Source organism: Eurosta solidaginis, chromosome 4 (genome assembly GCF_040869045.1).
Source record: "Eurosta solidaginis isolate ZX-2024a chromosome 4, ASM4086904v1, whole genome shotgun sequence".
NCBI lineage: Eukaryota > Metazoa > Arthropoda > Insecta > Diptera > Tephritidae > Eurosta > Eurosta solidaginis.
The window spans coordinates 193,129,138-193,154,824 of record NC_090322.1 but is presented as its reverse complement, the minus strand read 5'-3'; the positions used below and the strand labels follow the sequence as shown (position 1 = coordinate 193,154,824).

The window sequence follows — 25,687 nt, the reverse complement described above, 5'->3', positions numbered from 1 at the left end:
TAATCTCTGCTTAATCTTCTCGAGCGTCTTCGTGATTCCCAGATGACCTCCACTTGGACCATTATGCAGCTCATTGAGAATGTCAGGAATCCTTTTCCTGGGAACAACTATCAGTTTCCTCTTACATTGACCATATTCGCTCTCCCATACTCGATGCAAGCAACCGGATATCAATTCTAAACTGTTCCACTGTGCCCAATATGACTTCGCAAGGGTACTCTCTGCTGACATCTCCTCTCTATTTGGTCTTTCGTTTCGTTCGAGCCCTTGCATAACATTGACAGATCTGTATCTTCTAGCTGACACTTCCTTAGTTGTTCCTTGTCCCATTTATCCGTACACGTTATAGTCATTAGACAGACATCTATAATGTCTTCTTTAGCCTCAGCCTTTGAACAGTGTTCGCATTCCAAACTACATGGTCTTCGTGTCATTGCATCAGCATTTCCATGGGTACTACCTTTTCGATGCTCAATGGAAAAGTCATAGTTTTGTAGTCGCTCGATCCACCGTACCAATTCACCTTCTGGATTACGGAACTGCAAGAAACAGTTCAACGCTGTGTGATCTGTCCTGACGCGGAATCGCTGCCTGAAGAGGTACTTGTGAAAATGTTTAATGCACTCTACCAATGCCAACAGCTCTCTCCGTGTAACGCTATAGTACCTCTCTGGTTTTCCAATTGATCGGCTGTAATAGGCAACTACCTTCTCCTGTCCATCGACCAGTTTTGACAAAGCGCCTCCTATAGCATATCCGCTCGCATCTGTATCTAGCATAAAAGTTGCTCCTGGAATCGGGTATGCCAACATTGGGGCAGTGCACAAACGCTCCTTCAGTGTTTGGAAAGCCACTTCTTGCTCCTTATTCTATTTAAAAGCTTTATTTTTTCTTGTAAGCTCGTGGAGGCTATGGGCTACGCTGGCAAAGTTTGGTACAAATCGGCGGTAATATGTGCCCAGCCCAAGAAAACTTCTTAATTCATGCAAGTTCTGTGGTCTTGGCCAATCCTTTACAGCTTTTATCTTTTCATTCGCAGTGCAGATGCCCTCTGTCGTTACCTTGTGACCCAAATAATTTACTTCCTTTTTAAACAGCGACCACTTTTTAAGACTTAGTTTCAGACCAGCGCCAGCTATTCTATGGAAAACTTCCTCCAAGTTCTTAAGATGTTCATAAAAGTTCTTGCCCAGTACGATGATGTCGTCCAGGTACACCAAGCATGTTTTCCAATGTAGTCCTTTCAGTACCTGGTCCATGAGTCTCTCAAAAGTAGCTGGTGCATTACAAAGTTCAAAAGGCATCACTGTAAATTGCCAAAGACCATCACCGACACTGAAGGCTGTATTCTTTTTTGTCTTTTTGTCTTCCTCCTTCACCTCCACTTGCCAGTAGCCGCTTTTCAAGTTCAGTGTGGAAAACCATTTCGTACCAGATAGCGAGTCCAGAGTATCGTCAATTCTTGGCAAAGGGTAGCTATCCTTTTTCGAAACGTCGTTCAACCTGCGCTAGTACACGCAAAATCTCATTTTTCCATCCTTCTTCTACGGATCGGCCTCGCATCTCCAGTGTCAATTTGATGTTTCACAACGTTGGTGCGGCCTGGTATGAAACCATCTTCGTCAAATATGTTTGCGTATTTTCTGAGCAATTGTTTTGCTTTCCTTTCCTTTGAGTGGTGACTTGAACTCATTGAGTACTCTTACCGGGATACGTTCATCATGTTTTGTCATAGTCAGGGTTTTTCCTACAAGTACATTCGTGTTAATTTGTTTGCTGCTTCGACAACCCACAATTTGTTTGTCCGACAATCTCCATCAACCTTTGCCCAGATGATTGCTTCTGATTGGTGGTATTTGCTGACTCTCCTCCACCAGCTTCTCTCGGAGCCGAAATTAAGTGGCACATCCATGTTCTTATATCGCATCGTCTTGCTTTGCATGTTGATTTTGATGTTTTGGGCGATTAAGAAGTCCACTCCAATTATGATTTCATCAACAATCTCTGCCACTATAAAATTGTGTAGTACCGTGACGATCCCAGTTGTAGCTTCACATGCTACCTAGAACCTGGGTGTCTTCTCCAGTGGCTGTTCGCAATCGTGCTCCATGCAATGGTCTTATCTTCTTGTTGACTAAATCCGATCGAAAGATGGAATGAGATGCCCCCGTATCTACAGTCAGTAAACGTTCCTTTCCATCCACATGTCCTCCGATAGAAATATTGCTCGACCTCCTTCCTATTTGCGAGATAGAGATTATGGGGCATTGAATTGCGGGAGCCAGCTGTCGAACCTTGCGGCTGACTCGTTTTAGTTTAACGAATGGCTGGACTTGGAGATTTGCTCATCTCCTTCAGCTCTGCGTTTAGCCACCCGCATTGTTGGAACTATTAGGACCGGTGCTGCAATGACGTGCAATATGACCTGGGTTGCCGCACTTGAAACATTTCATAACTACGACATTTTTCTGTTGTGATCCCTTCAGTGCTTCCAAAATTGTGTCTACCCAATCTGGCCTTTCTACTTCTACAGTTTCCTGAGTCAATGCATGTGATGTCGTTTCTGCGCTTCCCAAGGCAGTCGGTTCTATGTACCGGAGCGACTCGGGATTTTTCCCGACCAAGGACTGTCATTTCAGTGTGACCCCATTTAATTTGTTTCGTCCCTCCCACAAATTGTCATCCTCCCAGCAGCTCCTTGCAGCAGGACTGCATATTCTCTTACTCCGGGAAGGTATCGAACCCAATCCGGGTCCGTCTCCTGACCCCGGTCCTGAGAAATGGTTTTGCTGCATTTGCCAGAAAAGAATCTTTTTAGGACGGTCATACTCTGTTCAGTGTGTCTCGTGCAAGGGATGGTTGCATCGGACAGGTTGTTCTGGGCTTGATCCCAAAACCCGACGTCCACGTAACTTTTATAAATCTTTTGTGGCTTCTTACTGCTCACGCCCAAGGGCGTCCCGTAGTCTACGCCTAAGCGTATCCCCACTACCTTCCAGCAGCTTCGCAGCTCAGCTAGCCACAACAAGTACCCGCTGCTGCTCGCGCCCCACGGCGCCAACAACTCAAACAGCTGATACCACTCATAACTACTACCTTCGTAGTAGAGCTGGTAGCAATGCTGAGCATCAGCCCCTGCCCCCGTCTTCTTCTCCCCCCTCTTTTCCGGCAGCAATCGTGCAGGTCAGGGAAACAGACTCTTAGTCCCTGCCTCCGTTTGCACCGTCTGCCAGCACAGAATATATAGGTTTGCGACATCCGCTCAATGCAGCTCCTGCCTTGGGTGGTGCCACTTTCCTAGATGTTCTGGTCTCCGCGACGGCAACCCCTCGACGGGTTTCATCGCGCCATGTTGCCAGGTCGCAAACCCAAATCATCCGGGTACCCCAATGCTTGCCCAAGGGCGCCCAGTCCCAAGGCCACAACAGCAATTGCGTCCTGGCCTTCCACAACCTAGGCGTAGTCACCCCTCACTTACCCCTAGAGTGGCGGCGTCACCCCTCATGCACTTCAGAATTCTGCAGTTCAACTGTAATGGACTAACTGGGAAGATTACGGAGATAGTCTATTTCATGAAGCGGCACAACATCCGCATTGCTGCGATTCAAGAGACTAAACTCACAGCAAGATCTGCATTGCAGACCTGCTCTGGTTATAATGTCCACAGGAAAGACCGCGAGAGCGGAAATGGAGGCGGCCTCGCGTTTATTATACAACACTCTGTGCAATATCATATATTTGATCCTGGCATCGACCGCAGTGACAATGTCTTAGAACGTCAAGGCCTATCTGTCCGGTCAGGCGATGCAAATCTAGAAATCATCAACATCTACATCCCTCCTGTCACCTGTTGCCCCAGTGGATACCGCCCTAATATCGAGGCCTTACTCACTGGCAACAATCGCGTTATCCTAGGCGATTTCAATGCCCATCACGACCTATGGCATTCAAACTTGCGGGCGGACAGTAGGGGTGAGATGTTGGCGGATCAAATAGACGAAACGACGTTCTGCACAATAAACGGAGACGCTCCCAGACGTATGGTAGGAAGCTGTCATAGCTCGCCAGATATCTCAATCGTAAGCGCAGAACTCGTAAACTGCGTCAACTGGCAGCCGATGGTAACATTGGCATCCTACCACCTGCCCATACTTATTTCGTTCGAGCGTACCGCCGACTTCATCGTCACCGAAAAACGCACTTTCATAAACTTCAAAAAAGGAAAGTGGGAAGAATATAAATCTGCAACAGACAGCAGCTTTGCTGCCCTCCTTATCCCGACTGATGCCCGCCAAGGGGAGCGTGCCTTCCGTAAGGTCGTTGAATCCGCCTCGGCACATTTCATTCCCGCCGGGAGAATTCCCGAAATCCGGCCCCACATCCCGGCGGAGGCCGCGAGCTTAGCGAGGGAACGCGACCTTATAAGACAGCTTGATCCAGGCGACCCCCAAATAAGGGATATAAACCAACGCATCAGATTGCTTGTGGACGAACACAAGCGGGCGAAATGGGAAGAGCACCTAAGAGGTTGTAACCTCTCTACCGGTGTAGGTAAACTTTGGTCCACCGTAAAGTCCCTATCGAATCCGACTAAGCACAAAGACAAAGTTTCCATCGCCTTTGGCGATAAGGTACTGTCGGATGCGAAAAAATGCGCGAGCGCTTTCTGCCGACAATATATAATGCATCCTACGGTCGACAAAGATAGACGGAGAGCCAATAGACACGCACATAAACACAAACTCAGCGCGTCACCAATTATCATCACCGCTAGAGAGGTTGAGGACGCCATTGGTCGCGCTAAACCATCCAAAGCAGTGGGCCCAGACGGCATAGCCATGCCGATGCTTAAAAACCTAGGGAAAGAGGGTTTCAAATATTTAGCGCATGTCTTCAACCTGTCTCTTTCCACCTTTGTCATACCCGAGAAATGGAAAATGGCCAAGGTGGTCCCGCTACTAAAGCCTGGGAAACCAGCTAACGTAGGTGAGTCATATCGTCCGATATCTCTCCTATCGCCAGTGGCAAAGACGCTTGAAGCCATTTTGCTCCCTTATTTCCAAGCACATTTGCAGCTAGCCCCTCATCAGCATGGCTTCAGAAAACTCCATAGCACTACCTCCGCGCTAAATGTCATTAGCACCCAGATAAATTGCGGTTTGAATCAATATCCCCACGATAGAACAGTACTCGTAGCGTTAGACCTATCAAAAGCTTTTCATACGGTCAACCATGGCTCGTTACTGCAAGACCTGGAAGGGTCCACCCTTCCCCCTTGTCTTAAAAGGTGGACCGCAAATTATCTGGGTGGTCGGCAGGTATCGGTGCAATTCAGAAACGAAACATCAAAACAAAGGAGAATTAAACAAGGGGTGCCACAGCTACCTTCACCACCGGAAGGAGTCACAATCGTTTCCTACGCCGATGACTGCACAATAATGGCCACAGGCCCAGGCCCAAAGATCGATGAGCTATGCAATAAAATAAACGGCTATCTCCCTGATCTCTCCAGTTTTTTCGCCTCGCGAAACCTGGCATTGTCACCGACTAAATCTTCCGCGACCTTATTTACAACATGGACGCCCCAAATGTCGACCATATTGAACATCCACGTCGATGGCACTACGCTACCGACTGTCCTACACCCCAAAATCTTGGGTGTGACGTTTGATCAGGATCTACATTTTGGTGCGCACGCAACCGCAATTGTTCCAAGAATTCAGAGCCGTAATAAAATCCTCAAATCCCTTGCTGGCAGTACCTGGGGAAAAGATAAAGAAACGCTCTTGACCACATACAAAGCAATTAGCCAGCCGATTACGTGCTACGCGTCACCCATATGGTCGCCAAGCCTAAAAACCACCCACTGGAAGAAACTACAGGCCTGCCAAAATACTGCTCTCAGAATCGCCACGGGCTGTCTTCTTATGTCCCCAGAACACCATCTGCATAATGAGGCGAGAATACTCCCCATCAGGGAGAGAAATGAGATGCTGACCAAACAGTTTCTGTTGAATACCCAGAAACCTGGGCATCCCAACAGACATCTGATTGACGAACCAGCACCGCCTAGGGGCCTAAGGAGTCATCTCCGTAAGCATTTTGAGGTAATACGGCACCTGAGAACCCAGCCGTATGAAGCGGAAAAACACAAGCAGGTCCTTGGTGAACTCCATAGACAGGCGTCGGACCTTTATGTTGGGAATTGCCCGGTGAATCCAGTACTTGAAGCAAAATATCCAGAACTCGCAGAAGAGGAACGCATACTCCCCAGGGAAACGCGTGTCACTCTTGTTCAACTTCGTTCTGGATACTGTAACAGGTTAAACTCTTACCTATCCAGAATCAACCCCGACATACAAAATGTATGCCCTGCTTGCAATGTGTCCCCACATGACACCAACCATCTCTTTAATTGTAATGTGGAACCAACGCCTCTAACACCCCTTTCCTTATGGTCCACCCCTGTTGAAACGGCAAGTTTCCTTGGACTCCCGTTAGAGGATATTGATGACAATTTGTGATCGGTCGCGGCTATTAGGTGGGGCGAGCATTGCTACAACAACAACAACAACATGTCGTTTCTGCGAGTGTATGTTTTGGGTTTGCGTATGTAGGTCGCTTCGTTTCCACGTCCCGTATGCCATTTATAAAGCTCTGGATTTGAAACCTCTTGGTATATTCTAAGGGTGCATCCGCATTTGCTAGATGAAACAATCTTTCAACATCCGAAGCAAACTCCTGCAGAGTCTCATTCGCTTTTTGGTAGCGGTTTTGCAACTCAATTTATATATCTGTTTCCTGTGTTCGCTTCCGTAACGGCTCTCGACAGCAGCCATCAATACTTCATAACTGGTCCGTTCGTACACTGGAATAGTCTGTAAGATCTCAGCTGCAGGCCCTTTCAATGCCTGGAACAGTGCAGCAACTTTATCTTCAGCATTCCAGTTGTTCACTGTTGACATCTTCTCAAACTGTAGCTTAAAGAGCTGGAAAGGAACAGAACCGTCAAAGGATGGTGTTTTTACCTTTGGATTACTCGCTGAAACTGCTGGGCTATTTAGTTGTTACTGCTCCATACGACCTTTTAAATCATCGACTTCTGCCTAAAATATAGCCATTTTAGCATCCTGCGCTTCCAGTTTTGATGATACCCTTGCTTCATGTGCTTCTAACTGCGAAGACATTTGTGCCACTTGCAATGATAAGCGCTTCTCCTGTGCTTCCAATTTGGATGCCATATATGTCTTCTGTTCTTCCAGTTGAGATGTTATATTTGTCTTTTGTTCTTCCAGTTGAGATGACATTTGCGACGACATTTCTGAAATACGTGCCTCCTGTGCTTCCATCTTGGATGTTACTGTCGATGTTTGTGCATATGAGCCAATGTCATGTTCAAGTCTGTGCTCGTAACTGTCTGAGATGTTTCGTTTTTCTCCTCCTATTTTGTTGTCTCATCGCCATCAAGATGAAAGACATACTCCTCCACGTTAATTCCTTCTAATTCCATTTCCTCTCGTAGTCGTGCCAGAAGTTCGAGTTTATTGCCGGTTGTATTCAAACCACGGCTCTCCAACTTCTTTTTCAGTTGCTGGATCTTCTATTCACTCAACTTGCCATGTCCAAGTTTTATTCGAAATCTGCGGAATTTATTCAACAATCTTCTGACACCAATAGTACCGAATTTAAGGAAATTCCGCTTATTTGAAACCTTCTGCTAACATTCGAATCGCTAAACTGTTGAATAAATCACTCCAATATTCAGTATTGCAAACTGGTCTTTATTTAGATAACTTTGGGAGTAGAACTTCACAACCAATAGCGTGTTTAAATCAAAACTGATTAGTTATTACTCAGCTTGCGCTGCTTTTATACTCTCTGTTGCCTCGTCCGCACATTTCTCCAAACGTCTAGGCGTTTCACCTTCTATAACTTTTGTATCTCCTGCTTGGTAATTAGTTATATGCGTGTGCATGCGTGAGTAAGAACTTCGGCTGATGATTACATGTGTGTGTGTGAGATATCTCTTCGCTTCGAGCTGCTGGTTATGTGTGTGCATGCACTTCTCATCGCCTTCCATGAATGTGTGTAAATGATGATTGATGTGTTCATGTACACAAGTGTAGCTTGCTTTAATCTTTTTGTCGTTGTGCCTTTATTTACTAACAGCTTAGTGATGCTAAAATTCGCTACAATATATTTTACCGGTAGTAAGCATATAAAATTTCATCACAATGGGGATTGTACGAGGCTACGAAATCAGTGGACAGGGGCACGCCGCAGGGAGGGGTGCTATCACCTCTGCTGTGGATGCTGGTCATCAACCAACTGCTCATGCGATTCGATGAGGGATCCGTAAAACTTATGGTTTACGCAGATGACGTTGCAATTGTCATAAGTGGAAAGTGCCTTCCAACGATTAATTCTTTGATGGATCGGACGCTTCGGGATATTCATACGTGGGCATCTAATGTCGGGTTGAAAGTCAATGCGGAGAAGACGGATATGGGCTTGTTTACAAAGAGGTACAAGGTCCCGAATTGAACCAGGCCTAAGTTAGGACGGGTGACCTTACAGGAGAAACCTTGCACAAAATATCTAGGAATCATCCTAGACAGTAAGCTGTCATGGAAGCTCAACGTGGAGGAGAGGGTGAAGAAGGCTTCAACGGCACTTTATGCATGTAAAAGAATGCTGGGGTGTACGTGGGGCTTATCGCCCTCTCTTTCTCATTGGGTTTTTACAGCGATTGTAAGCCCTATTCTATACTATGGAGTTCTTGTTTGGTGGAAAGCCACACAAAAAACAACATACCTCAAAAAGTAGAGGGGTGTGCAGACTATCGATGCTTAGCATTACGGAAGCCCTGAAAACAACCCCGACGGCTGCACTGTATGCCATTCTGCACATTCCACCTGTAGACCTGGTAGAAAAGAACATAGCATTAACAACTGCAACCAGGCTCGGTGGCTCGGGGTAGCTTGAGCGCCGACCATATGGCCATATTAGTATAGCGTCATCAATCACAAGACGAACAGACTACCTGATTCCCTATCTGCGCTTCGAGGGAGATCTTAAGGCCACAATAGAGGTGGACGGTTGGCGCAATGGTGCGCAAATGGCGGACGAGGCGATACATGGGTACACAGATGGTTCGAAAGTAGTGGAAGGAATAGGGTCTGCGGTATACTGTGCTGATCCGGAAATAAGTAGAGCCTACAGGCTGCCGGATTACTGTAGCGTTTTCCAAGCGGGAATATTAGCCGTAACCAAAGCAGTAGAAACCCTGGAAGAGAATAGCTTAAGCTGCACAGCATCTAAATGCGTGTTAGAGTGTAAACAGTCTCTTGAGAGAATCGGGAAAGGGAGAAACATACATCTATATTGGGTCCCAGAGCATATGGGAAAAGATGGGAATTAAAAAGCGGATGAACTAGCTAAAAAGGGTGCATCCCTTGAAGCTTACTCAGTAGACGTCCCAATTAGACTGGGCGAGATTAAGCGAAGGCGAGCGGTGTACATGATCGACCAAGCGGGAAAGGCGTGGTTTGAAGCGCGGGGCTGTAGAGTGTCGAAGATTATGTGTAGGTCTTACAACCTTAGACTAACAAAGTTGCTTCTATCATTAAAAAGAGAGGACTGTAGACTCATGACGGGTATTCTGACTGGACACTGTCTTCTGGCGTCACATGCCTTTAAATTAGGCTTGGTCAGTGATAGCAGATGTAGGAAGTGCAGGTTGGAGGAGGAAACGATCGAGCACGTCATGTGCTCGTGCCCTGCACTTGTCAGGCTAAGACTGCAGCTATTAGGAGTTATACAGCTGTCAGATCTAAAAGCAGCAAGTGGCTTAAGTCCTAGGAAGCTTCTAGTATTAGCCAAGAGGACGGAGTTATTTTATAACATAGGTCCTGGTTTTTGATAGGGTTTTTCAGTTTGCTCGTTAAAATAAACTTCTGGTAACACTACGGACTCAATCAGTCTATGTGAGGTCCTCATGGGCCGGCCAGTTCAACCTAACCTAACCTAAGCATAGGATAGGTTAGGTGGTAGCTGCCCTGATAAGGATAGCTCACTTGGACAACACGAAGGTCCGTTGTGATACCACATACACCAAAAATAACGGTGACCTAGATCCAGCTACTTAGAGAATCGTTGGGTAGCAACGATAAAGCTCCGAATGATACCGATCTCAACTTTGGATATATCCTCGGGAGATCCCAGTGAGTCGCGACCGAAGTACTTTCGCCTAATTCTGGCAAAAGCTGGACAATCAAGCATAAAGTGATTTGGTGATTCCACCTCATCATCCTCCATACAGCTGCAGCAGGATGGAGTTTCCAGTATATTGAGACGTACCGCATGGATACCCATGGGACAGTGCCCTGTCAAAACCCCAATGACCATTGATAGGTGAGCCTTAGTGAACCCAATTATTTCAGCAGAACTCCTGCCATCCACTTTCGGCCAGAAAGATCTTGCTACCCTGCAAGACGTGGTATCCGCCCAACGTTTGCTGAGCTGATTCGAGGCCCAGCTATGGAGGAGCAATCCACAGGTGGCCAGCGGGATCCCGAAGTCCCTACAGCCATCTTCATCCGGTTCAGTTGTACCGATGCGGGCTAAGAGATCCGCTTGACAGTTACCCGAGATATCACTATGGCCCGGGACCCAGATAATCTTAATTGTAAAATAATTCGATGCAATCGCAAGCGAGGTCAGGCACTCCCAGACCACCCTCGATCGCACTGTAGTTGAGCTGAAGGCCTTGATAGCCGATTGGCTATCAGAGTAGATGTTAAATTCCCTAACCGTGGTAGCACTGGATAGCATTCCATCCACCGCATCCTTAATCGCAGCAATTTCCGCTTGGAATACACTGCAGTGATCAGCCAACTTAAACTTGCGGCTTAAATTTAGCTCTTGGCAAAAGACCCCCCCACCAACCTTTCCATCCAGCTTTGACCCATCCGTGAACAAGTTAACCGGTCCCATGCCCCAGATAATTCCTCTTCCCCACTCCTCTCTCTCTGGAATAACTGGGGTGATGGTTGTATAGGGAGCTGTTATCGGCATACAGTAGTCCGTTCTGTCCGGGATGAAGTCGAAACTGGTAAGAAGGCTAGAGTGTCCGCGGTCAGAAAGTCTATATCCCATATCACGAAGCCTGACCAACGACCTTGCCGCGGCCGCCTTTCCCGCAATATCTACTGGGTATATGTTCAGCATGACGTTCAGTGCCAAGGTAGGCGTTGTTCTGAGAGCGCCACTGATACCGATCAGCGCCGTCCGTTGCACTGACACTAACATTTTGGAGGTGCTCGCCGTGTCCAGTGCTTTCCACCAGACCAGCACCCCATATAGCAGAATCGGATTGACCACCATCTCATAAAGCCAGTGTACTATTCTTGGCGAGAGTCCCTATCTCTTTCCGATAGCTCCTCTGCAGCAGTACAAGGCAATGGCGGCCTTCCTGGCCCGATCTTCCACATTGGGTCTCCAGGACAGTTTCTTGTCCAAAACAATCCCCAAATATTTAACCCTATCAGAAAGTACCAACGGTACCCCTCCAATCGAGGGAGTTCTGAAATCGGGCACCTTATATCTTCTTGTGAAAAGGACCAATTCCGTTTTTCCCGGGTTGACCGCCAACCCACATGAATCAGCCCACCTAGCCACAGTATCCAGGTAGCCCTGAAGAACATCGCGCAGGGCGCCCAGAAATTTGCCTCTGACTAGGATAGCGAGGTCATCTGCATAGGCAACCACCCGACAACCATTGGCTTCCAGCTCCACAAGAAGCTCGTTGACTACCACAACCCAGAGGAGAGGAGATAGGACACCCCCCTGTGGCGTGCCCCTGCACACCTTCCTCTTAATTATGGCCCCTCCCCACTCCGCTGCGACAATTCTGCCGCATAGAAGTTTGCTAATAAATTCAACCAGAGCCGCCTCGACTCCTAAACCCACCAGAGCTCTTTCGATTGACCCCGGTAAGACATTGTTAAAAGCTCCCTCGATGTCTAGAAAGGCACCCAGAGCATACTCTTTGTGTTCTAGGGACCCCTCTATTTGCTTTACAATCGAATGGAGAGCCGTTTCCGTCGATCTGCCCTTGCAGTACGCATGTTGTGAAGCCGACAGTAACCCCCGAGGTATCCTTTCCCGTAGGTACAGGTCAACCAACCGCTCAAACGTCTTAAGAAGAAACAACGAGAGACTGATTGGCCTGAAATCCTTAGGTGATACATGAGAGCTTCTGCCGGCCTTCGGAATGAAAATAACCCTAACCGTGTGCCAAGACTTCGGGATATAGTTAAATAGTTAAGCCTGAGGCAGTTAGTATATATGATGGCCCACCAGCGGCAGGAAATCCCCAAAGACCTTTGAAGCTGCGCAGGAATGATTCCATCCGGGCCCGGAGACTTATAGGGCTTGAACGACCCTATAGCCCAGGTTATCTGACTTTCCCGTATTGGAATGGCAGGCACTTCTGCATGGCCAACGACCGCCGACCATGCAGGCGAAGATCCCTGCGCAACTGGGACATCGGGAAAATGATTGTCCAGTAAAAGCCTTAGGGACTCCTCGCTACTCATCGACCAGTCCCCACCATCATCTCTCAGATACCCCAGAGGAGCGGGGTTCCTAGAGAGTATTTTTCTAAATCTCGCGGATTCATTGCAGCCTTCTACGTTTTCGCAGAAGCTTCGCCATGCATCTCGCTTGGCTATCCTTATTTCATATTTATAAATCCCCAGACTCACCTTATAGAGCTCCCAGTCCGAGGGTAATTTACTCCTCCTGGCTCTGTTGAAGAGCCGCCGACTGGACGCTCTTAGGTCGTCAAGAGAATCCGACCACCAGGGCGGCTTGCCCTTCCCCCTGTAAGTTTTCAATGGGCAGGACAGCTGAAAGGCGCTATTGCTTGCCGAGGTGAAGTTTTCCACCAGAACGTCTTATCTCAGATTCGGACAGGCCCGAACTAATGATAGGCACCGCAGGCAGTAGCTCTCCCAGCTTCCTACAATACAAGTCCCAGTTAGTACTTTTAGGGTTCCTAAAAGATATTTTACCGGGACGTTCTTCGTTCACTGAGAACTGAATATATCGGTGATCAGAGGAGTGCTCGTTGAGATCCCTCCATCCAGATATCCGACCTTCCAGTTCTCTACTAACCAGGGTGAGGTCCAGAACCTCCTCCCTTAACGCAGTAATAAAAGTCGGGTCATTCCCCCTATTACATATACAAAGTCCCTCATCTACAATAAAAGTAAATAAAGACTCACCTCTAGTGTTGGTATCCGAGCTTCCCCAAATGCTATGATGGGCATTTGCATCGGCACCGATGATCACGCCAACACCTCTCCGCCTTGCTTCAGCGGTGATTTCACCCAGTATCGCAGGTGGTGGTCCCACTACGTCCCCGTGGGGCATGTACGCTGAGACCACCCACATTTCATTACTTCCTCGCTCGAGGCAGACCGTGGTTACGTCAGCATTGCTGAAATTAGAGAGAATAAAAGCTTTAATCTCTTTTTTAACAAGCACACAGGATCTAGGCCTACTTGCCTCCCCATGCACCAAGGTGTTGAATTTTCCAGTCCTTAATCCAGAAATCTTACTGCCGTTACTACTCAGCCACGGCTAACCTAAGCATATAATACTGTTTTCACACAGAAACTTAATGATCTCATTTCACCTTCTAATGAAATCGTAAATTTTTTGCTTTCACACAGAAGTAACTACTCGATTAGTATGAAGGATGAAATGTCAAGCTAATAAAATGACAATAAACTTAGTGATCTCATTTCACCTTCTAAGGAAATCGTAAATTTTTTGCTTTCACACAGAAGTAACTGCTCGATTAGTATGAAGGATGAAATGTCAAGCGAATAAAATGGCAATGCTATATAAAAGACAATGACAAAAACTAAGAAACTGAACGCTCCCAACAGAGTTGCATTGTGCTTTTGACTTCATTAGGCATTCGATTAGTCACTAATGAAATAATTATAGATTCGAATTTTGTAGGGAAGATTGAGTTCAATAAGCGTCTTAATGTAGAAAACTGCCTTTGTTATTCAATAAGCCGTGTGTGTGAAAACAGTATAAAAATTATTAAAGTAGCTTTTAGTAATACTACTGCGAATCGACATTGGTATCGAGTTCCAAGAACGAATAGCATTGACAATGAATAGCCGCGAAGAGGTAATGTAATTATAACTTGACACAAACAGATCATGAGTCCGAGATGTCCTTGGAAAATTTGTACTTAGCAGGTTTGCACTCTTAGCCGACAGTATACTGAAGGATGGAAATTGAATCAATTTTTTTAAATTATTTTCATAAATGATCGGGATTTTGTGATATCATCCTTTTTTGTCGATTATGTTTTGGTCCGTCTGGCTTATGTATTTCCAGATTGTGAAAGTCGGGATTATGATATACACTTGCCGGAATAATCGAATACACATAGCTGGGTATGTTTTGTTTTAAAAAAATGTCACCCTTTTCTTTTTTGGAATAGATTTCATACGCGAAATTACTAAGGCAATTAGTATACCTGTTATTGCGAATGGTGGTTCGAAAGAATTTCAAAAATACGAAGACTTATTAAGTTTTCGCAGTAAGTGTGATGCCTCTAGTGTTATGGTTGCAAGAGCGGCTCAATTAAATGTTTCCATTTTTCGTAAAGATGGTAAGCTTATTCTAAATAATGATGATTAACCCAAACTATGAATATAGAATTATAATTATCGCCAGGTATGCTACCAATGGATGATATCATAGTGAAGTATTTAAAACTGAGCGTTGATTATGACAATGCGGCGCATAATACCAAATACTGTGTACAAAACATACTCAAGGAATTGCAGGAGACACCGCGTGGCAAACAATTTTTGCAATGCCAAACGCTTCAGCAAATGTGGTAAGTATGATTATGTACGGTGGTAAATATGTAAGCTGTTCAAGGGTAAAAACCGGTACCGGTTTCGCTCCAGGATTCGTTTTAAGTGCGGTTTCGGCTTAGACTCCGTTAATATCCGTTTATGGTACCCCTAACGGTTTGCGGGGCATCAAATATATACCCGCGGAAGCGATGCCTGTCGTAGGATGCAACTAAAATACCCCAATGATTCAAGGGGTTATATAGTACAACCCTTTTAAAGGGTTTCCAGGGCAATTTATAGCTTTTTCAAAACAACTGTCAATATTACTTAACCCAAACCTTCGGGGAGTGTCTTTATCGGTTCAAGTTTCGGTGTCGCATTTTATTTGGACCTGTCGTGTAACGAGGCTTAGGGGAATGTCTTTATCGCTACAACAACAACATTCGGTTCAGGTTTCAGTGTCGCATTCTATTTTGACCTGTCGGGTAAATAGGCTTAGAATAATCGCGGCATAAAGTATGCCTGTTTTGAGACACAACTAAAATCCAGATCCCTAGATGCAAGGAGTACCGGTTTAGGCTACAGATTACATTTTTCTCCCGGTTCGCTTTCGGCATGGGTTTGGTTGGAGTTTAACTTCGCTTTGGGTCGTCCCGGTTTCGGCTTCGATCTGGTTTCGTACATGGTGTGTGCTTAGATTTTGGTTCCAGCTCCGTTTTGGATATCGGTTTCAGATTCTGTTCCGGCTCGATATTTTTGTCTTTCCGTAAACTTGACGATAACCAAAAGCATCGCCCTCATCATCCATATATGTATTACTCCCACAGTGCACTTAAACTTACACTTACATTCTGCACTCCCCCATAACACTCCCCGAAGGTTTTGTGGGGTGTTATCGATGTTCATGGTCCTTTGCCGTATATAAACCCGATACGTGCTCGTAGCAAGCACCAATAAGGTACAAGGCCGACCTTCTCGAGAACGATTTAATATGACCACATTGAACCTTCTACGTCATCCCGCGCCCACCTGCTACTTCCATGAGGAAATTGTGGTCGCCAGAGCCTCGGCTGTTGAAGAAACAGGATTCGCACGGATAGGAGATGTTGACAATTAAAAAAAATTGGAGAAGGGATAAATTGCGCTGGCAACTAGTGTTGGCAAAACATCGATAGTTTAGTTCTATCTATTAACTCGATTTTTGGTGAGAAAACAATCGATATTTTCGATAGTATCGATAGTTATGAGTAGAAATAAAACATTGAGAAAACTTGATAATAATTGATGTCGAAGTCCACATATCAGTTGTTATAGCTGCATATTCATAAACATTCAAAAGCTCGCCCAATTTTTGTTTAATCTCTTCATAATAACTGGGAATCAAAAATCCTTTTACAGGTAGGTTTCTATTCACGTAAAGTGCTACATAATCGATAATCTTAACGAACTATCGGTGGATCGAAAGTCCAGAAACCATCGATACTATCGATAGACTATCGATGTTTTGCCAACACTACTGGCAACCCCTGGAAAGTGTTGCACTATACCATCCCTTGAATAATTTGTGTATTTCAGTCGCCTCTTACGAGACAGGCATACCACATTACACACATTTCAATCTACACTTACGTTATGGATTCTCAAATCTCGTTATCAAAGATGTGTACACGTAAATAAAACATGAAACAACAATTTCCAATTCCAGTGAAATTTGGTCTCTAGGCGATTATTGTTATCGCAAACAATTAGATTTAAGGGAGCGTGGAAATTTGGGTAGGCGTGAAGTAGCGCCTGGTGTGATACCCGATGATGACGAGGACGACACAGAAGAAGGCACAAAAATAAAACGTGCCAAACTAGAAACACCACCACCACCGCCATTAGATGCCGATGTTATACAGCAAAATATTGCGTTCCTACGTTCGAATTACAACAGTGGTTAGTATCGATATAGGCCCCGTTTTTCAATAGTTGGTTAAGCTAAGCTTAAACTAAGTTTGCTTAAACTCTAGTCAAATTTAAAATCCAGTTAAACTACTGAGCAATTTTCAGTCACAGTTTAAGGCCGCCTTTGGGATATGCTTTTTTGTGCGGCAACATTGGTTGTTTTATTATCTTGATAATTTGTAGATACGGCAACAGCTGGATTTGGTTTACCCAACAAACATGGAAAAAAGTCTCTAGCGAAATTATACATATAGTTCCGGAAGTGGTATCCAACATCATTATTTAATTATTCTTAAACTATATTGTTCTTGAGTTGATATCCAACTTCATTCTCCAATCACTATCTAACCTGGGAGAAATTTTGTAAAATTAAGTTTTGGAGTTGATCTGAAACGTCATTAATATTTTCCAATTAATAGCCTAATTTCGAGAGATATTGAGAAATGTAAAGTCCTCAAATGAATATTCAACAAGTTTCTCCAGTTGATATCCTACATTGGATATCGAGTTGAGGTGAAGTAGAAAAAAATCTCTTAGGTGGTATCAGATAGCTGTTTATTGTGAAAAATAAACACCTTATTGATAGCAGTAATGAGTAAATTATATAGGCGGCCGCCGTGGTTGATGGTAGCGTGTTCCACCTACAACACCGAAGATCCTGGGTTCATGCCCCGGGCAAAGCAACATCAAAATTTTTGAAACAAGGTTTTTCGATTAGAACCTACTTTTTCTAAGCGGGATTGCCCATCGGCAGGGCAGTGTTTCGCAAGCACTCCCTTTGTATTTCTGCCATGAAAGGCTCGCAGCGAACACTCATCTGCCTTGCAGATGCCGTTCGTAGTCGGTATAAAACAAGTAGGTCCCGTCCGGACAATTTGTAGGAAAAATTAAAAGGAGCACGACGCAAATTGGAAGAGAAGCTCTGCATAAAATCTCTTCGGAGGTTAGCGTGTCATATTTATTTATTTTTTAAATTATGTACATATATTTAATTTTATTTTCGTGAAAAACCTGTAGTATGGAATCTTACATTTGAGTCCAATTAAAAAATCACGAGTTGTTAATTAAATTTGTTCAACTTAAGTAATAGCATTTTTTGCTTTATAAAAAGTTTACCTCTTTTACTGAGTATGCTATGATTCTCGAGTTGAGCCACTGTTTCGAAACAACTCTTGAGATTTTAGAAGTGTGCCTAGTTATCAACATGAGCTCTAATTGTACTCAAGCCCAAATGCTTGTTGGGTAAATTCGACGCCATTTCGAACGAACGGAAATCACCGATAGGTTAACTAGAGTTTAACCCATCCAGATCGACCGCTTAAGCTTAGCTTAAACTTCAGTTAAAGTAGACTGAAAAACTGCAGAATAAGTTTAAGCGTAGTTTAACTGTAAAACTGAGTTGAACTTGTACTGAAAAATCGGGCCATAGTATTCGTATTTTTACTTCCGTCAAACATTACACTTTATCATCATTGCTAAAATTTTTTGTCTGCCTCACACAGATACTCAACTGCCAAAGACAATGCTGTACACCTATGCTGGCCGTAAGAGTAAAGAAATTCCACGGTATGAAACGCAGCGTATTGATAAACTTTTTAGAGCGATTTGTACCTTCGACGGAAAACGTTATACAAGTTCATTTTGGGAAAAAAATAAGAAACAAGCAGAACAAGGTGCTGCGCTGGTTTGTTTACTCAATATAGGTATTGTGACTGAAGAGGAATTGATTAAGAATGGAAGCATTTAAGGTAATAGCAGAAGTATATCCCGTTGTGTAGCGCATGTTACCTTTAAAAGAAGTATAATTTCTAAAATAAGTATTGGCGGTTTGTGGCCTTAAAAACTACACAGCACATTATCTTTTTTTAAGTTAAAATTTATTATCGTACTACTTTCTGTGGAGTTACAGAACCTCAGGGCCTGGATACGCGCACAATGTTCACGCTTACAAATTTAAATTAGTGGAAGAATGATAAAAACGTGATAGATTTCCATTCAACTTTAACTATCTTATAGCATTTTCATAGAACATAATTTGTGAACACTGGCTCGAGGTCAGGTGTATTAAAAAACAACGTTTTTTGGTTTTTTTTTCCGATATATTTCAATCTCCTTCGGAGATCGTTTTCAGGGGCTACAACAAATATTGTACAAGGAATTTTCAATAAATATATTAAACACTATAATTAACATATTGTTACGAATATTGGCAACGCTAAGGGGTACTGTCATCTCTAAGCCGATGCTAAGCAGTGACTTGTATGCACATCAATAATTCAATCATTATGTCTACACATATGTACGTACACGCAGCGGAGAAGCAACGCACAAGCACATGCATAGATCTTATCTGAGATGCTCCCAAAAGTATGCAATTATAATTGTGGAAGTGTCGCTCACAAATACACGCGCATATGAGATCTACACACGTGCATCTGTAGTTATAATTATATGCCAGTAACTAAGTAAATTCTGGAAGCGCCTAGAAGATGCAACGAGGAAATCACACAGTATAAAAGCAGCAACAGTAGAGGCGCGACAATCAGTTTTGATTTAAGACGCATCTGGCGAGCAATAGTAGTATTATTGTGAAAAACTTTAATAAAGGCCATTTTGCATTATCGAATAGTGGTGTTATTTATTCAACAGTTTAGTGATTCGAACGTTAGTAGAAGATTTGCAAATAAGGGGAATTGCAGTAAATTCGTTACAATTGGTGTCAGAAGAGGAACTGTTGAATAAATTCCGAAGATTTTGAATACAACTTGGACATGGCAAAGTTGAGTGAATTAAGGATCCAGCAATTGAAAAAGGAGTTGGAGAACCTTGGGTTGAGTACAACCGGCAATAACATCGAACTTCAAGCACGGCTACCAGACGCTATGGAGTCGGACGGAATTAATGTTGAACAGAACGTCTTTCATCTTTCAAAAACGAAACATCGCAGACAGTTACCAGCACAGACTTGAACATGATATTGGGTGCAATATCTGCACAAACATCGACAGTAACATCAATGTCGTGGCAAATATCATCCCAACTGGAATCACAGGAGGTACGCATTTCAGAAATGGCGTCGCAAGCGTCATCTCAACTGGCAGAACAAAAGACAAATATAACATCTCAACTGGCAGAACAAAAGACAAATATAACATCACAATTGGAAGAACAGAAGACATATGACTGAAGCGCAAGAGACACGTATATCTGAAATGTCGGCACGAATTTCAGCGCAGATATCATCTCAGATCTCTACACAACTTGAAGAGCAGGAAGTCCGTATATCATCAAAGCTGGAAGCACAGGATACAAAAATTGCTCAATTTCAGGAAGAAGTCGAGGATTTAAAAGGTCGTATGGAGCAGTTGCAACTAAACCGCCCAGCAGTTTCTGCGAGTAATCCAAAGGTAAAAACACCATCATTTGACGGTTCTGTTCCTTTCCAGGTCTTTAAGCTACAGTTTGAGAAGACCACGACAGTGAACAACTGGAATGCGGATGATAAAGTTGCTGCACTGTTCATGGCATTGAAAGGGCCTGCAGCTGAGATTTTACAAACCATTCCAGAGGGCGAACGGAGCTGTTATTAAGCATTGATGACCGCTCTAGAGAGACGATACGGAAATGAGCATAGGAGACAGATATACCAACTGGAGTTACTAAATCGCTTCCAGAGGCCTGGTGAAACATTGCAAGAGTTTGCGTCGGATGTTGAAAGGCTGACACATTTAGCGAATGCGGACGCACCCGTGGAATACACTGACAGGGTAAAGATTCAGAGCTTTATAAATGCATGCGGGACGTCGAAAAAAAGCGAGCTACATACGCAAACCCAAAGCCAACATTCGCAGAAACGGTATCACATGCTCTGATTCAGGAAACAGCGTCGCTTCTGTGTAAGCCAGTTTTCAAAGCACGCGTGTGGAAGTAGAAAGGCCAGAGTGGGTAGACGCAATTTTAGAAGCTTTAAAAGGAACGCAACATAGGAATAATGGTGCAATCAAATGTTTCAAGTGCGGTAACCCAGGTCACATTGCTCGTCATTGCAGCACCGGTCCTGATTGTTCCAACTTGGGTGGCCGTAAACGCAAAGCTGGAGGAGATGAGCAAGAGCGTGCCAGATGTAAAGATCGATGCTAGCTCCAGCTATTGAATGTCCTGTGATATCTGTGTCGCAAATTGGAAAGAAATCGAACAGTCTTAGGGAATGTGGTTGGCAAGGAGCGTGTATTGACTGTAGATACGGGCGCATCTCATTCCTTAATTCGATCTGAATTAGCCAACAGGAGAGTAAAACCGTTACCTGGAGCAAGGTTGCGTACGGTCACAAGCGAGTATAACCAAGTCCAGGGAGAAGTGATTTGTGAAGTCTTAATTGGGAAGGTCATGGTTCTACACAAATTCATTATGGCGGAGATTGTTGATGAAGTCATATTGGGAGTGGACTTCTTAGTTGACCATGACATCAAGATCGATATGCAGAGAAGGGTTATGCATTATGAAAACCAGAATGTACCACTTAACTTCAGTTTGGAGGAAGGGTTCAGCAGTAATCGAGTACTGGTGGAGAAGACTCGACAAAGACCACGGAAGTCATCGGTAGAGGTTGATGGATCGAATGGGCCAAATAAAGCGCAATCAAAAGTACCTGCGAGAGAAACACTGGCATTGACAAAACCAAAGGGACGCACGAAAACGAACGAAATAATTTTCCAGAAGGAATGCGAGGGTAGTTTCAAGCCAGGGCGCACCACTGTTGTGAAACGTGGGAACGATACTGATTATTCGATGCCAATCCGTCAAGCGCAAGCTCTGCGAAGTAGTTCATTGGCCAAACAACAGAGTGCGAGGGAACGATCCAGGATAATGAGTAGTAAGATGAAACGCAGGTACGATGAGAAGGTTTCGGAAGGTTTCTTGGCGCGAGATTTCGTACTGTTATACAACCCTCACCGGCGGAAAGGTGTTCCATCCAAATTTCGGTGCAGTTGGGAAGGCCCGTACAGAGTTGTGAAGAGGATCAGTGATGTCGCGCGAAATAGAAGGGTGGTTCATTTGGAGAGGCTAGCAGCGGCTAGATCGAGAGATTTATCTGATCGGGACGATCAGACTTAGGTGGAGAGCAGTGTTACGAATATTAGCAACACTAAGGGCTCCTGCCATCTCTAAGCCGATGCTAAGCAGTGACTTGTATGCACATCAATTATTCAATCATTACGTCTACACATATGTACGTACACGCAGCGGAGAAGCAACGCACAAACACATGCAGATATCTTATCTGAGATGCTCCAAAAAGTATGCAATTCTAATTGTGGAAGTGTCGCTCACAAATACACGCGCATATGAGAGCTACACACGTGCATCTGTAGTTATAATTATATACCAGTAACTAAGTAAATTCTGGAAGCGCCTAGAAGATGCAACGAGGAAATCACACAGTATAAAAGCAGCAACAGTAGAGGCGCGACAATCAGTTTCATTTAAGCTATCAATCAGTTTTCATTTAAGATGCTTTCTGGCGAGCAATAGTAGTGTTATTGTGAAAAACTTTAATAAGGGCCATTTTGCATTATTGAATAGTGGAGTTATTTATTCAACAGTTTAGTGATTCGAACTTAGCAGAAGGTTGCAAATAAGAGGATTTGCAATAAAATCGTTACAGTATTTATTTATTTATTTATTAGTCTACAAATTTAACAATTAATCAGAATAAATAAAGTACGGATTACAGATAAATTACAGAAGCATACAAATTGAACAAAATTATATTATAAAATATGTATATACATTATTAAATCAGCTGTCGGGATGGACTGTGATGCCGAGCAACGGGAACTGATAATTAGTTTTGTCGGAAAGGACGTGATTCCAAGGCACCCGCCCAAAGTTACTGGAGCTGGTGATAAGAGTGGGAGGTTGGAAAGGACGTGATTCCAAGCCACCCACGCAAATCATTGCGTATTTAATTTAGTCAGCAGATATTTCTTTATTACGTAGAGTGTGTCACACGTATCAATGTTTTTGCAGTGCTTATTGAAGTCAGTACACAGACAACGAAGTGGTTCGTGCATTTCAAAATTCGATCTGCATGTGCTTATATGAAGCGGTTGAAAATGTCTAGATGGTCGAAAGGGAACATTAAATAAAATTTCACCGAGCAGAAAAGGGCTATTTACCATCCCTCTAATAAGTTTTACTACAAATAACACACCTACCATCTCCCTACGACTCCGTAACGAAGGGAGCTGAATAAGTTTTAAACGGCAGGAGTAGGGAGAAAGAATCCTTGAGGGGTCCCATCGCAAGTCCCTAAGCGCAAAAATCAGCAATTGCTTTTGAACCGACTCTAATTTGTCGCATTGCGTCTGGTAACGAGGGTTCCAGATTATCGAAGCGTATTCTAATATTGGCCGCACCAAAGATATAAAGAGAGTTTTAGTAATATATGGATCATCGAATTCTTTAGACCATCGTTTGACGAACGCCAAAGTCCCTTTCGCTCTGTTCACGCAACCTTCTATGTGCAATTTAAAGTCGAGTTTAATACTATTCTATAATAAATTTCTAATATGTATGTACGGTAACCGGTTTTGGTACCGGCTTCAATCTTGGTCTTGATTTTGACTTCTCATCTTTCCATTGTACCTCTCCTCATTTTCTGGTTTTCTTTCTTTCCCTTCCCTTCCGTTCCTTTCCCTTTCTTTCATTTATATTTACTGCCCTTTCCTTTCCAATCACGGCTCGTATAACACGATACGGACCCAATACAAAAATTTTATCGACAAGATGCGGATGATAAAAGCGATGCTTATATTTAAAGGAGAGAAAGGAACTGAAAGAAAATGAAAGGAAAGGAAGGCATCTTGTAGACATTGTTACTATACTGGGACCGTATCATGCTATACAATCCGTGATCGAGATAAATTTTTGAATCGCAATAGCACTGAAATGGTGATTGAGATTAATCTTATACGTGAAATAGCCGTGCAAAAAATGCGATTAGTCTAGGATGAGTCCGGGAAGAGTCCCAAAGCAGAATGCGACTGTAGCTAGTTGTTAACCCCTTAATGGGTTGAAGTGGTCCCTTTGGTTTGACCATGTCGTATGGCGAGACTAATGTACCTGTTTATAGCAGCACGGGACTAATCGCGGGCAACTCTCCTTATGGACTAGTCGCACGAGTGGCTACAAAAAAAAAAAAACAAATAAATGTAAAGCGCGATAATCTCCGAAGAGATTTAAGGCCGAGCTTCTCTTCCAATTTGCGTCATACTCCTTTTAATTTTTCCTACAAATCGCCGGGATGGGACATACTTGTTTTTATGCCGACTAGCCGATGCTAAGCAGTGACTTGTATGCACATAACCAAATTAATCATTATGTCTACACATATGTACGTACACGCAGCGAAGAAGCAACGCACAACAGCATGCATATATCTGAGATACTCCTGAAAGTATGCAATAATTATGCAAGTATTACTCACAAACACACGCGCATGAACTGTGAGAGAAGCTATAAAAATTGTGCATCTGACATCCGTGCAATTTCGAACTGAGCTTCCAAGCGTCTACTAGGTGTCGATATATGTGTGCGCAGTTTTCTACGTCAACTTTGTAATTTAGTCTCTTATTTGTTGGTGTATTTGTAATATGTAGCATTTCCAATGTGTGCCTTTTATTAAAATTGCTTTCGCTCTGTAATATGCTCACAGCATCAAAATCTGGTCGGTGGCCGCTCTCCGCACAGTGGGTCTCTAATGCCGTTTTTTGTGTATTATCAGATGTTTAACATTTTATATCTGATCGATGGCCTGCTATTCTTGTTTTAAGTTTGTTGTACGAGCCAGTGTTCACAAATTATGTTTTATATGAATCAATAGGTCGCAGAAGAAATATATATTTATAGCATTTTCTTTTCTGAAATAAATTGTTTCCTAAGTAATTGGTAAAGCCTTAATAGAGTTACTCCTACCCCAGAAAATTTTGATCATTTATAGTGCATGCTTACTTACTTACTTAATTGGCGCTTAACCGTTTAAAGGGTTATGGCCGTTCAACAAGGCGCGCCAGTCACTCCTCTCTGCCAACCGGCGCCAATTGGTCACACCAAGGGAGTTTAAATCGTTTTCCACCTGGTCCTTCCAACGTAGTGGGAGCCGCCCTCTACCTCTGCTTCCATAGGCTGGTTCCGATAGAAACACTTCCTTGGCCGGAGCGTCATCTTTCATTCGTATAACATGGACAAGCCAGCGCAGCCGCTGCGTTTTAATTCGCTGGACTATGTTGCGTATAGCTCGTACAGCTCATCGTAAAATCTTCTTCTGTAATCGCCATCGCCAACGCGTAGAGGTCCATAAATCTTTCGAAGAACTTTACTCTCGAATACTTCCAGAGCCGCTTCATCTGCTGTTATCATGGGCCATGCTTCTGCCCTATACAGCAGGACGGGTACGAGAAGTGATTTGTAGAGTATGATTTTCGTTTAGAGAGGACTTTACTTTGCAATTGCCTACCTAGTCCAAAGTAGCATTTATTGGCAAGAGTGATTCTTCGCTGTATTTATAGTGCATGCAAAGAACATAAATGGCTAACCCGTGAATTAGTTAATTTTCACAAACGCGCTGTCAATGAAAATAAAAATTCATTAGCAATTATTTCCTTCATTTCAATTTTCTGTGCCTAAAAATATGTTAAGTTACGAAAATTTATTGTCACGATCAGCTAGTTTAGCAGAGTTGCACTGCCACACCGCCATTTTATGCAGGGGTGGCTTTCCGTAATTCGATATCGATCAAGAACGAGTATAAAATAATCGTTTTCGCTTTCCGTAACACAAATTGT

General features: G+C 43.8%; 2 protein-coding genes across 5 annotated transcripts in view; one reads left to right on the top strand and one right to left on the bottom strand.

The window, feature by feature from the left end:
• Positions 1-25,687, bottom strand: part of mRNA-cap (mRNA-capping-enzyme) — an 82,404-nt gene that overhangs the window by 9,852 nt on the left and 46,865 nt on the right. The window lies entirely within an intron of this gene.
• The window catches only part of Dus2 (Dihydrouridine synthase 2), a 73,953-nt gene that overhangs the window by 19,980 nt on the left and 28,286 nt on the right, over positions 1-25,687 (top strand). For 3 of the 4 annotated variants that reach the window (XM_067784394.1, XM_067784393.1, XM_067784390.1), the window contains 4 exons: positions 14,531-14,701; positions 14,767-14,932; positions 16,600-16,832; positions 18,344-24,054. In XM_067784394.1, the coding sequence (XP_067640495.1) occupies positions 14,531-14,701; positions 14,767-14,932; positions 16,600-16,832; positions 18,344-18,588 (815 nt within the window). In that variant the 3' untranslated portion in view covers positions 18,589-24,054. Of the gene's footprint in view, positions 1-14,530; positions 14,702-14,766; positions 14,933-16,599; positions 16,833-18,343; positions 24,055-25,687 lie in introns of those variants that run through there. The other variant, XM_067784392.1, reaches the window with a different exon arrangement.